A 13,636-nucleotide genomic window follows, 5' to 3' on the forward strand; every position below is an offset into this window, starting at 1 on the left:
AAAGTGCTGGGATTACAGGCATGAACCACCCTGCCTGGCCTAGAACATTAATTCATCATAATATCATCACCTTCATCATCATCATCATAATTACCATCATCCTCATCATCACCACTATCATCATCATAATACTTATTGAGAGCTTATCTGGGTTAGGTTCTCTTGCAAGAGCTTTTCATGTGTACCTTTAACCCTCAAACAACCCTATGCGTTGGGAACTTTTTAAATCCTTATACAATTGAGAAAATTGAGGCAAAGAGAAATAACTTGCTCAAAGTTACACAGTTGGCAAATGGCAGAACTGGCATTCAAACCCAAGTGGTCTACTACTTCAGATCTATTAATCATCTTAAAAACTGAGTTCCTACTGTGTGCCATATTACATTTAGTCCTTCCACAAACATGCCAGATAAAACAGAGGTTTTAGTAGCTTGATCAAGGCCATACGACCAGCAAGCAGGAGAGCAGAGATTCAGACTCTTCATGAGTCTGATTCCTGGCATCAAAGACTTTGTTCCTTGGCAAAGAAATACCAGATCTGAAAAAGATTTGTTAGTGATGGAAATTGGAGAAGGGGTTTAAAAATCATACCTGCTAGGCATTCATCTCCTCTGCTCCCAGTGATAAACCACCAGCCTGGAACTCCAACCTGCTAGCTTTTCAAAATGGGTAGGACTTCTAGTTTTAGAGGCTAAGAGAGCAGCAACTGACAAAGAGCTCCATTTCCTTTCTGCCGGGTCTGAAAGCTTGTGCAATCTCTATTGATTTTTTTCACAGTCCTTCCAGCCACAGAGAACTCCAGCTATTCCAGGGAAACACCACTGCCCTGTGGGTTCAGGGACATCCGCCCTAGACTTGTGGTTATTGTTGTCTTTCTGGTTTCCAGCTGCGAGGTAAGCACTTCCAGTCTCTGCCTCTGCCTTGGCAGTTGAATGTCATGGTTGAAATAGACTTTTAAGAGTCAGGTCTACACTTAAATAATTGATCTGCCACCTCTTGGCTGGGTGACATCAGGCACAGTACTTTAACTTTCTAAGCCTCAGTTTTCCTATTTGTAAAATGAGAAGAGTGACATCTGCGCTGCCTCCAGAGATGTTGTAAGGATGGACAATAATATCGATGAAGCGCCCTGCACAGTCCCTGACACATAATAGACACCCAATAAATAGACACCCAATAAGGACGTGGTGACTTATCATTGTTCTAGGAGCTATCTACACTCCTCTGCATGAAGGCAACAGCTCAAGTCTCCCGCATCTTAAGAAGGGGCTGCACTTCCACCCCTGCAGACTCCGCCTGCACAGGATCCGCTAAGGGAGGACCCACCTTCTGGGCATAGGAGAGCTGGCTGTAGGTTGCTATGGTTGCAGCTTCGTTGGCACAGGCCTCTCTGGCTTTGTCAAAAGTCAGCTTGTACTGGCCCAGTGGGGAGCGTAGATGGAACACCCCGACAGTGGTATCTGGATGAGGAAGGAGAGGAATCGCCAGGTCAGCCCACATGATTGGCAGTGTTTCCAACAAAGGACTCTGAGGACTTGAAAAACGAAGGCCAGCTATACCCCAGGTGTCTTCAGAAGCCACTTCTTCAAGTTAGGTTGAGGTACATCATTTAAAATATTTCTTTTTTTTCTAACTGTAATATTAGCATATGTTCATTGTAGAAATTAGGGCAATACAGAAAATTAAAAAACTAACAAAAACCACTTATAATTCTATTCTCCAGAAATAATCATTACTCCATGGCTAACATTTTGGTGTATTTCCTTCTAGAATTTTACTTTATTTTTTGGTAAATTTTTATTTTGATATAATTTGACATTCTTTTCCATCTTTTCTATTCATTCATGTTATATATATTATAAATGTGGTAGCATACTGCCAATAGTTTTCAAAAATCTTTTTAAAACTGAACATTAAATCATAATTATATCCCAATATTATAAATTTTCTTTGGTAAGATGATTTTCTTCTCCTCCCCATATTTATAATTGAAAAATTTTTGTGAACTTTGCAGCTATAAAAAATACATTAAAGCGAGTTTCTGCCTAGGGCCCTGTGTGTTTTCTGACCCCTGCTGTGCCTTTAAAAAAAAGTTTTAAAAATTCATTTCCCTCTAAGATTCTGGAAGACTTTAATCCTTTGTTCATAGCTGATATCTTTCCTAACCAAACAATTCAGTGCAGAGACCAGCAATAGTTCAAGAACCATGTCACATTTTTATATTGTTAAGTTCATTGTATAATGCCACAAAAAGGATAAAGTTTTTCTTGTTTGAACATATTTCAATAGTACAATGCATAAGTCAAATGATCTTGGCCATATCTGAAATGCAAACACCAATTTAACCGCTTGGAGAAGTACGGAAAGTGGTTCCTTGTCTCTTTATTGAGACAACAAAATACTTGATAATGAATCTGAGTAGATATATATCAGTAGATTTTATCATCATTTACTATTAGATAGATATGTTATTTCTAATTTTCTATGATGTTAAATAACACTGGGATGGGTATGCTTATCTTTAGTCAATTCTCAGATTATTTCTGTAGGATGGGGTCCTAGAAATGAAACTATCAAGTCTCAGTATGAGTTATTTTAAGGCTCTCTGCTGCATGCATTACCAAATTGGTTGCTGTGAAGGCAGTCTGCCCTCCTATGAACCATGTAAGAGCAGGCGCTTGCTCCTGAATGTGGGATGGTTCTGTAACTGTGCCTGTAGGGAAAGCTGGGGCATTCTCCCAAGTTAATGGTAACCACACAGCTACAACAGAAGGCAGGTCCAACATGATGCTCAGTCACTTGGTATCACTGCCAACATTTTCTTGGCATTCATAAGAAAACAGAAGAAAAAAGCTCGTAGGAGAAGCCAGACCACGCTTTATGAGCTGGGTAGATTTCTACCTGTAAGTGGGCTTTGAGAACAGGTGGGACTGGCTGAATGAATTGTATCCTAAAGAAAAAACCAAGCTCTTCTTGACTTCATACTCCCAGGGGCAAATAACTTGCAAATCAGCTGTTCCTGCTGTGAATTTTTGTCCCCATCCTAAGTGGCAACTGACCATAAAATCTGCTTGGAAGTACCTCCTATACCTAGACCATCGAATGTCCCCAACCAAGCTTTCAAACCTCTTGTCACCTTCCCTTCCCAACTGCTTTAACCCAACACCACCACTGGCATTTGGTCTCAGGATGGAAACTTCATGTCATGGCTGAGCCTTTTCGTTTCTCTATTCCGTGTCCATTGTTAGTCCTTTCAACCTCATCTCACTCCTCGGTACAGGCCCTGCCACGAGGGGGTCACGGCCTTCACGTCTCTTCCTCATGGCTTCGTCCTTCTCAGCTGACCCTTGATCATTCTCTCCTGGCCAGGCTATCCTTGTCCGCAGAAATGCCTTGCCAGCTCCTCTATGTTTAGCCCAATTCAAGCCTCAAGGAAGTCTCCACCAGAGACCACATGTCAAACAAACCCAACCCTGGAGATACCCAATACCTACTGATCAGCCGTGATGTGCAGTGCCCTGAGTCACTGAACCACTGAAGTCTCTCTGCATTGGCTGGGGACTATGTTTGTGGGTCTTTTCTGGCCTCCTCCATTGGGTTTCAAGATGTCCTATTGCCCATGCCTCTGCACTCCTATGTGGCTTTTCACTTTCCTCAGCCTCCCAAGTAGCTGGGATTATAGGTGCATGGCCACCACACCAGGATAATTTTTTGTATTTTTAGTAGAGTTGGGGTTTTGCCACGTTGGCCAGGCTGGTCTCAAACTCCTGACCTCAAGTGATCCACCTGCCTCGGCCTGCCAAAGTGTTGGGATTACAGTGATGAGCCACCACACCTGGCCTGTTTTTGTTTTTCTTCTTTCCCTTAAGGGTCCCTTCCCCATGCCTGAAGAGAAGGGTGGTTTGGGCCATAGGCCCTGGTCACACTGACCCTGGAAGTGGAGGTCGACACAGTCAGCGTCCGCATGGCACTGCCCGTTGTCCTGTAGGCAGCGGTCAAAGGGCAGCTGCTCCGGCTCACAGTTCAGCCCATCTCCCACATAGTGACTGTTACACTGACACTTGTGCTTGCCCTGTGGGGGGAGGGTGGGAAGAGATGAGAAAGGTCCTTCTCTAGGACCCCAGCATGCCCAAGTGCCCACGGAACCAGCGTCCAGCCTAGGAGGTGTTCAGATGGACCAAGAGACTGTGCCTCTTCTGTCCAGTGGGAATAACTGCTATGTCCTGCTTTTATCCAGGCTTATGATGAAACCTCATCCTTTACATCTCAGTTCAAATGTGGCTTCCTCAGAGACAGCCTCCCTGACCACCCTACATAAGTAGCTTTTCCATTCCCTTCTATCACATTGGCTCGACTTATGTTCTTCACAGTGCTCCTCGTGCTCTCTGAAAAGATTCTACGCATTTGTTTCTGTACCATGCATTGCCCCCACCCTCTACTTGTACACAGGCTCTGGGACAGCAGGGACTCTGTCGTTTTGTTGTTGAGTCCCTGGGACCTGCAAGAGCACATAGTAGGTACTCAGTGACCACTGGTTGAATCAGTGAATGATCTCCTTTAATCCCCACAACAACTCTATGACGTCTGCATTATTATGAGGCCCACTTTACAAATGAGAAAACTGGGGCTCAGAGAGAGTAATAGCCAGCTCCAGGTCACACGGCTTGTCAGTCCAGGGTCTAGAACCACATCTGTAACCAGGAATGGACATTATCTTGCATCACCTTCCCTTCCCACCAGATAATGGGGCACTGATGTCATTCTAGAAATACCTGCATGAGGGCCCAAACCTGCACTTTTCATGCCATGTCTTACCAGCTTTTTGTTTTAATAAGCCTTTTATTTGGGATAATTTTAGATGGATAGAAGGGTAGCAAAGAGAGAACTCTCCTATATTCTCCACCCACTTCATCAGAGCTGAGAAATTAATGCTGGTATATTACTGTTAACTAAGCAATACACTTAAGAATTTCACCAGCTTTTCCGCGGACACCCTTTTTCTGCCTAGGGGACCACCTTGCATTTAGCGCAGTGACTTTTAACAAGAAACAGACTGTGCTAGAAGAAATTCTTAGGGAGAGCCCAAGAGGTAAGCAAGTCTGGGAAGTGCAGAGGCAAGGAGGAGCAAAGCCCAAGGGGCTGCTCCCAAATTTCCCTGGGGAAGAGCGACTCACCGGGCCTGTCATCGTGCAGGTGGCATGCTCGTGACACCCTCCATTAAGGCCGTCTGCGCAGGGGTCTATCTCTGTGCAGCTGCGCCCATCCCCTTTGTATCCCTTCTGGCAGCTGCATGAGACCTTTGTGCCCTTCTGGGAGCATGTGGCCACCTTTGCACAGCCCCCGTTGTCCTGTTTGCAGAAATCCACAACTGCAAGAGCAGAGGAGAGAGGGTTCAATTTACCGCTTTCTGTAGAACTAGGGCTTCAGGACATGGTGCGGGTCACCCCAGCACCAGTGGTGCTGGGTGAGTAAATGGGCCCCTATGAGTTCATGCCTCCTCTCCCCATGCCCTATGGCCTCTGTACTGGCCTTTGCAACATGAACATTTTTGTGATACTCTCATAGACGAAGCCTGATGACATCTGTTCACTTTTGCCCCCTTTGTCATAGACCTCTAGGCTTGACTTTGGTATTATTTTTCAGAATAGGTTTGAATTTTAATGTTAGGACTGTGTGCGTGTGTGTGTACGTATAGAGTTAGTGCAATATTGAGCACCCTGTGAGACATTGTTATTCCCATTCTGTAGATGAACAAACTGAGACTCAGCTTAACTGACCTGACAAAGGTAAAACAGCTAGAATGCGGCAGGGCTGAGATTTACACCCAGGTTGGTTTGGCTCCAAAGTCCATGCTTTCCCCACTGTGCTCCCTCTTAGTACCTTTGTTTTCAAGATCCCCTAAATACAGACCCAACAATAGGTTAGCTCTAGCCTCAGGAGTAGCTGAAAAGGTCTGCATTTATGCAGCCACTTGAGACCCTGGAAGAATGAATACAAGGATGAGAAGCTTCATTCTAAGGATAGGAGAATAGGAAGAGAGAATCTAGGTCTCTGTTGCCATTGTTGAATGCTGACTCACTCCCAGAATGCCTTGTAGCTGCTAAAAGAACAGGTATAGCAAGATCTAATTTTTGTAAAGTATATCTCTCTATGTGAATATTTATCCATGAAAAATGTTAGAAAGTACATGTGGCTGAGATTGCTAAATTTCCTTCAATAACTAGTCTTTTTTTTTTAAATTATTATTCAGAGTCTCGTTCTGTTGCTCAGGCTGGAGTACAGTGGCCTGATCTCAGCTCACTGCAACCTCTGCCTCCCAGGTTCAAGTGATTCTCCAGCCTTAGCCTCCTGAGTAGCTGGGATTACAGGTGCCTGCCACCATGTCTGGCTAATTTTGTATTTTCAGTAGAGATGGGGTTTCACCATGTTGACCAGGCTGGTTTCAAACTCTTGACCTCAAGTGATCTGCCTACTTTGCCCTCCCAAAGTGCTAGGATTACAGTCACGAGCTACTGTGCCCAGCTTATCTGTTTTTTTCCTATAATAATTGATTTGTGGGCTCATGGGTTGTCCAATAAAAGACTACATTTCTCAGGTTCCCTTGCAGCTAGGCATGACCGATGAGATTCCAGTCAATAGGATGGACAAAATTCCTAGTTTGCGTTCTTAAAGGGAAGGAGGTTTGCCTCCTTCCTCTCCTTCCATCCTGCTGTCCCAGCTGGGTTTATGGTATTGGCCACCTCAGGCAAGGTGAGTGAATGATGGCAGAGTCACAAGATGAAAGGAGTTCAGGCCCCCAAATGACCTTTCAGAGTGAAACTGTGTTAGCCCTGGATGCCTCCAACCTGTTGTATAGACAATAGGAAGCATCTGCCTCATTTATGCTGCTGTTCATTTGGGTCTCTGCATGGCTGAACCTATATCCTAACTACTGCAGATGGATGTTGCCACATTCACAGTGGTTCTCACCTAGTGGTGAGAGTATGTTTAGGTTTAACTTAAAAAAATAGTGTTGTGTATTTTCTGATTTTTTGAAGGCTGGATTACTTGTAGAGTTAGAAAAACACTCTAAAATTAGCTGGACGTGGTGGTGCATGCCTGTAAAACCAGCTACTTGGGAGGCTGAGGCAGGAGAACTGCTTGAATCTGGGAGGTGAAGGTGGTAGTGAGCCAAGATTGTGCCATTGAACTTCATCCTGGGTGACAAGAGTGAAACTCCATCTCAAAAAAAAAAAAAAAAAAGAAAGAAAGGAAAACGCTCTAAAGTGCATCCCAATTTGCAAAACAATTTTGAAACCCTGACCTGGAAGGTGAGCAGATCAAGCATGAGCACACCCATTAAGGAAACTGAGTCACAGAGAGGGTTGGTGCTGCTGAAGTGGCCCAGACAGGAAGGAGGCCAGGATGAAGCCCAGGCACCGTGAGCAAGTCCTTCTCCTGTCCCACACCACGCTGCTGTTTCACCTGTGCACAAAGGTGGCTCACCTGTGCATGTGATTCCGTCACCTTCATAATCCAGGTTACACTCACATGTGTTGTTCTCCTTACAGGTGGCATGAACAGAACAAGGAGGTGTACACACTGCAGGCAAAACTGCAAAGAAAGGGGCCACTTTCATCCTGCACTCATGGTGTGAAGAGTTAAAACCCAGTTAAGGAGACTTCCCAAGACTCTGGACCACCACTGTGTTCACAAGCGCCCTCTACAGCAGGAAGATGGGGTGATTTGCTAAGATCTTCTCCAGCCTTGGAGATTCTGGGATTCTAGAATTACTCTTTTATAGTAAGACATGATCTCTGCAATGGCATTGAGATTCATATGAGAAAAATGTTTTTTAGGGGTTATCAATTAAAGCTTTGTATCACAAAACTTATTAGCAGGATGAACATGGCCTCTCTGGCTCTAAGCACAGGGGTTCCAGCTGGAGATGGTTAAACCGGAAGAGAAATTCCACGGCCTTCTGAAAGCACCGCTGAGCTAGGGAGAAGTCTGGAGCTTTGGTGTTGACTGGGGCTGCAGTGCATGCAGGCAGCAGGAACCACTGGTGTTTAGGGGAGGCAGCGGGAGGAGGGAGGAGGCAGGAGGAGCAAGGAGCAGGAGGAACTCAAGTTAGCCATACTGCTGCAACCTGTAAAACTTCAGGTTGCTAAGGCCCACAGGAAGGGCTTTGCCATGCCCTCTGACCCCAGGGAGGATGAAATGACGGTCATTCACGTTGGATAATTCAACCAGTGCATTTCAGACCTACCAGAACACAGGGCTTTGGGTATAAAGGAGACTTCAGAAAACTAACAGTTTAGTAAGGATCGAGCTATGACAATGATGATAATGGTGACAGTGATAATGGCAGCTACTTGTTTTGGGCATCTGCATACACTGGGAACTTCAAAACCACGCACTCTGACCCTCCCAGCAATTCTTTCCTTGCAGAATGTGTAGCCTGTAGTTCTTTTTAAGGATGAGCAAGTCAAGGCTCAGGAAGCGTGGGATAGCTAAGGCCATTCGTCTAGTAAGAAGCAGAACCAGGGGTCAGACCCTGGTCTTCGGCCTCCAAAGAGGTTGCATTTTACATGAAACCACTCAGCCTCTGTGTCAGTACCCATCTGGGCCCCAAAAACACCAAGACGAGGCAGTCCTTGCCTGAGCCTGGGATTCTGTGCTTGAGGTGGGTCCTATAATCACACAGGATGGCATGCTAGTTTCATAGGTTTGAGTTAAATCTTTTCCTCTAGTTTTACTGCAGGTCTCCATTCTCCTAAGGTCCAGGGCTACAGATCCAAAACAACTTTACCACGTGGAAACCGGAACACCTGCTTTGTCACTTTTTTCAGATGTTCCTCAGACCCCCAACCTCACTTGTATGCTCTTGGCAGTGTCCACTGCAGCCCTGGGCTTCCAGCAGCTGGACACTCCCATGACAGACCTGCCTGAGTGTCGCACAAGGGGCCTGTCCACCCCGTTTCACAGAAGCATTGCCCAGAGCCCGTGATGCCATCATAGCACTGTCCATGGGCCGTGCAGCGGCAGGCTGTAAACAAATTAGGATATGATCAGTAATCAGAGGTTGAGACTCAGTCCACCAGCTCCCTGACCCCTTGTTGGCTGTGCATTTTCAGTTGTGGGAGGCACCCATGCTTATGTCATAGTCATTCATTAATTCATTGAAACACCCAAAAAATAACTTATTCAGGGACTATCACAGGCCAGGCGCTGCTAAGCAATGAGGTTACAGGGAAAAACATAATAGAGAAGGTCCCTGTTCTCATGGGGCTTACAGTCTCAGAGTGCCCAGCTACTGAACATGTAATTATAAATGTGATGAATGTTATAATCACAGTAGAGAGGGTCATGGGGTATGCATTTTGGGGAGATAATCTCATCTGGGACTTCCTAATGGAGAAATCTATTTAAAATTTTGGCTGGGTGTGGTGGCTCATGCCTATAATCCCAGCACTTTGGGAGGCTGAGGTGGGAGGATTGCTTGAGGCTAGAAGTTCAAGATCAGCCTGGGTAGCATGGTGCAACCCCGTATCTATAAAACAACAACAAAAACAACAAAAAGGCCAAACAAAAATTAGCCGGGTGTTGTGGTACATGCCTTTAGTCCCACCTACTCGGGAGGCTGAGATGGGAGGACTGCTTGAGCCCAAGAGGTTGAGGCTGCAGTAAGCTGTGATCACACCCTAGCCTGGTTGACAGGATGAGACCCTGTCTTTAAAAAAAAAAAAAGGAAAATTGTGGTCAGGTGCAGTGGATCATGCCTGTAATCCCAGTGCTTTGGGAGGCTGAAGCAGGAAGATCACTTGAGGCCAGGAGTTTGAGACCGGCCTGGGGAACACAGGGAGACCCAATCTCTACAAAAAATTAAAAGTTAGTTAGGTATGGAGGCATATGCCTGTAGTCCTAGCTACTCAGGAGGCTGAGGTGGGAGGATTGCCTGAGCCCAGGAGTTTGAGGCTGCAGTAAGTCATGATTGCATCACTGTATTTCAGTCTGGGTAATAGAGATTTTGTCTAAAAAAAAAAAAGGTAACATTAACAAATATGTACCACGCCAGGCGCAGTGGCTCATGCTGTAAGCCAAGCACTTTGGGAGGCTGAGGTGGGTGGATGACCTGAGGTTAGGAGTTCGAGACCAGCCTGGCCAACATGGCGAAACCCTGTCTCTACCAAAAATACAAAAATTAGCTGGGTGTGGTGGTGGGTGCCTATAATGCCAGCTACTCAGGAGGCTGAGGCAGGAGAATCGCTTGAATGCAGAAGGCAGAGGTCGTAATGAGCTGAGATTGCGCCACTGCACTCTAGCCTGGGCAACAAGAGCGAAACTCTGTCTCAAAAAAAAAATGTACCAATTCCACCACTTCTCACCATCTCCAGCACTACCATGCTAGCGCAAATCACCATTAGCTCCGGCCTAGATTGTTGCATCATCTTCCTCAAGGGGCCCTGCTTCTGTGCCTGTTCCCCTACAGACACCCTCAACAGAGCCATCCTTTCTAACCTCTTCCCAACACCCCTCTGTTCACAACACTTTGCTGGCCTCCTGTCACACTTAGAGCCTTTCACTGGCCAAGAAGATCTGGCCCCTGGTGACCTTCAGATTGCAGTCTCTTCCTCTCTGCCTCCTCTTTGCCCACTCCGCTCAGCCACCCTGGTGGTCTTGCTGTTCCTGACACACCAAGCCGGCTCCTGCCCTGGAGCCTTTGCACTCGCTCCTCCTGCCTCCAGGAGAGCAGTTCCTCTGGTCTGCACCGTCTACTAGCTATACATGCCCATTTAATTAAAATTAAACATTTGGTTCCTCAGCCACACATTTTGAGTGCCCGATGGCCACGTGTGGCTACCACACTGGCCAGTGGAGTCACGGAGTGTTTCCCGCACTGCCGAAAGTTTGGTTGGCCTGGTCTTCACACCTCATGCCTGGCCCGCTCGTGTCTGTTAGGTCTCCACTCAAATATTCCCTATGTGAGGTGTCTTCTAAAACAATGTCTCCTTTCATTCTTGACCCTTCTACCTGGTTCTTTGCTTTTATATCCTTTACAACTATTTAGAAAAATTTGTTTCTGTAACAAAGGCTGAGGCCTTTTAAGAGCTGGGATTTTGTCCCTGTTCGTCCCCAAACCACAAACCCCTAGACATTAGAAAAATCCAGCCAGGTACGGTGGCTTACGCCTGTAATCCCAGCACTTTGGGAGGCTGAGGTGGGTAGATCACCTGAGGTCAGGAGTTCGAGACTAGCCTGACCAACATGGAGAAACCCCATTTCTACTAAAAATGCAAAATTAACTGGGTGTGGTGGTGTATGCCTGTAATCCCAGCGACTCAGGAGACTGAGGCAGGAGAATCACTTGAACCCAGGAGGTGGAGGTTAAAGTGAGCTGAGATTGTACCATGGCACTCTAGCCTGGGCAACAAGAATGAAACTTCGTCTCAAAAAAAAAAAAAAAAAAAATTCCTGGATCTTGAGCAAATCACTTGAGCTCTTTGTACCTTGGTTTCTTCATCTGCTAACTGCAGATAAAAACAGTACCTATCTCAAAGGGTGGGTAAGAGGACTAAATTGTAAAACATATGTGCCTGGCACATAATAGGCACTCAGTCAATGTCAGCATTCAGCATTAGTAAGGACTCAGTAAATCCACATTAGTTGAATGACTGAACATTGTTCAGCCACATTTTGCCTTGGTGGCTGCTGGGGACACGTTTCACTTCTAGAGGCGAAGCTTTTTCAGCGGAAACTGGGAAAACATCCAAGGAGGGAATAAGCACACAGGCCAGGCAGATGGCATGGAGGAGGACAGGGAGCATACAGTCAAAAAACAAGCTAAAGACGGGAAAGCGGTGCCACATACGCAGACAATCAGGCCCGAATCTCCCCGGCGAGCACATCTCACACGCCGTCCCGTTGAAGCCGGTGTTGCATTTACACTCTCCGGTGTACCCGTGATCATGGCAGACACCCCGGTTATTACACGGGGTCTCTGGTCCTCCAGGGCAGGCTGGAAGAGACGAAACAGCAGTGACTCGACAGCCAAAGCCAGAGCAGCTCAGCACTTTCATAAATGAGCTGTGGCATCTGACACCTGTTAGCCCAGAGGGACCATGTGACTCTAGGTATCAGCGAATATTTAGGGCAAGCCCCTGGCCTATGGGACATGAACTTTATGGTATCTGGTATGATTCTGTCTTGGCAGGATGATACACTGAACTGTGCACTGTATTTGGGGGTTTGTAGGCACTGGGTTTGAGGATATCTGGGCTGAGCAATGAACTTGCTCTGAGCTTTTGTTTTCTTAGCTCTAAATGATGATGATAATAATAATGATACAGTGTTATTGTGAAGATCAAATGAGGCTTTATAACTCTTAGAGCACTGAACAAATGTAAGAATGATGCTGATTTTCATGAATGGTCTACACTTTAGTGATGAAGGGTAGAGCTGGGTGATCACAGGAGCTCTCAACCCAGAGTGTTCTCAATGAAGTCATGATGAATGGAGTATGCACGCTAGTAAAAATCATGGCTTCTGGAGACAGACCAGCAGGACCTTGGGTTTACTTCTTATCCTCTCTGTGCCTCTGTTTTCTCATTTACAAAATGGGGACAACAGGCCAGCCTCGGTGACTCATGCCTGTAATCCCAGCACTTTGGGAGGCCAAGGTGGATGGACTGTTTGAGCTCAGGAGTTTGAGAGCAGCCTGAGCAACATGGCGAAACCCCAGCTCTACAAAAAATACAAAATTATGAGCTGAGTGTGGTGGCATGTGCCTGTAGTCCCAGCTGCTTGGGAGGCTGAGATGGGAGTATCATTTGAGCCCAGAAGGTTGAGACTGTAGTGACCTGTGGTCCTGCCACTGTACTCCAGCCTGGGTAACAGAGCAAGACTCTCTCTCAAAAAAAAGTCAGAGGTCGGGGTGGCGGGGGACAAAAATGGAACCTACTCCCTAGGGGTTGTTGCCCAGATTAAATGTTTTGATATATATGGGGAAAAAGTACTCAATAAAACTCAATAAATGTGCCTATGTAGAATAACATATGGCAGATGAGAAGTGTTTTTAGGCATTTGCTATGCTGCTGCTGTTGATGTATTGTTGGCTAGAAGTTAACATAGGGGTTTCAGGATGGGCCCAAATGTGCTTTGGCAAGGAGCCCTTTCCTGGTGAGGTAACAGAGGAAGCCAGTGCTATAAGCTGGGACAGGGGTGGGCTCAGGAAATCATGGCCCATACATACCGTGTCAGTACATCACCTGCCAAGGGAGAATCATATCAAATGCATTTAAATGTGTTTATCAATATCATAGATATCACGTTGCACAGCATCAAAAATGAAATATGGTGTTCTTAGCACCATCAGAAATGCCTGTGTTCTAATGGCAAGGAAAAAAGCAGACACACAATTACAACATATGCACAGTAGGATCTCAACTCGATAAAAAAAAAAAAAATACCAAATAAGCCAGGTATGGTGGCTCACGCCTGTAATCCCAGCACTTTGGGAGGCTGAGGCGGGTGGATCACAAGATCAAGAGATCAAGACCATCCTGGCCAACACGCTGAAACCATGTCTTTACTAAAAATACAAAAACTAGCTGGGCATGGTGGCATGTGCCTTGTAGTCCTAGCTACTCAGGAGGCT

General features: G+C 46.0%; 1 protein-coding gene across 3 annotated transcripts in view; it reads right to left on the reverse strand.

The window, feature by feature from the left end:
- Positions 1 to 13,636, reverse strand: part of STAB2 (stabilin 2) — a 176,320-nt gene that overhangs the window by 12,602 nt on the left and 150,082 nt on the right. For 2 of the 3 annotated variants that reach the window (XM_064379911.1, XM_064379910.1), the window contains exons 56-61: positions 11,852 to 11,998; positions 8,924 to 9,028; positions 7,486 to 7,593; positions 5,175 to 5,368; positions 3,931 to 4,072; positions 1,327 to 1,460 (exon numbers count right to left, since the gene is read on the reverse strand). In XM_064379911.1, coding sequence (XP_064235981.1) covers positions 1,327 to 1,460; positions 3,931 to 4,072; positions 5,175 to 5,368; positions 7,486 to 7,593; positions 8,924 to 9,028; positions 11,852 to 11,998 — 830 coding nt within the window. Of the gene's footprint in view, positions 1 to 1,326; positions 1,461 to 3,930; positions 4,073 to 5,174; positions 5,369 to 7,485; positions 7,594 to 8,923; positions 9,029 to 11,851; positions 11,999 to 13,636 lie in introns of those variants that run through there. The other variant, XR_010343837.1, reaches the window with a different exon arrangement.

The sequence above is a fragment of the Aotus nancymaae genome, unplaced genomic scaffold (genome assembly GCF_030222135.1).
Source record: "Aotus nancymaae isolate 86718 unplaced genomic scaffold, 86718_ANA_hifiasm-v0.15.2.pri h1tg000021l, whole genome shotgun sequence".
Taxonomy (NCBI): Eukaryota; Metazoa; Chordata; class Mammalia; order Primates; family Aotidae; genus Aotus; species Aotus nancymaae.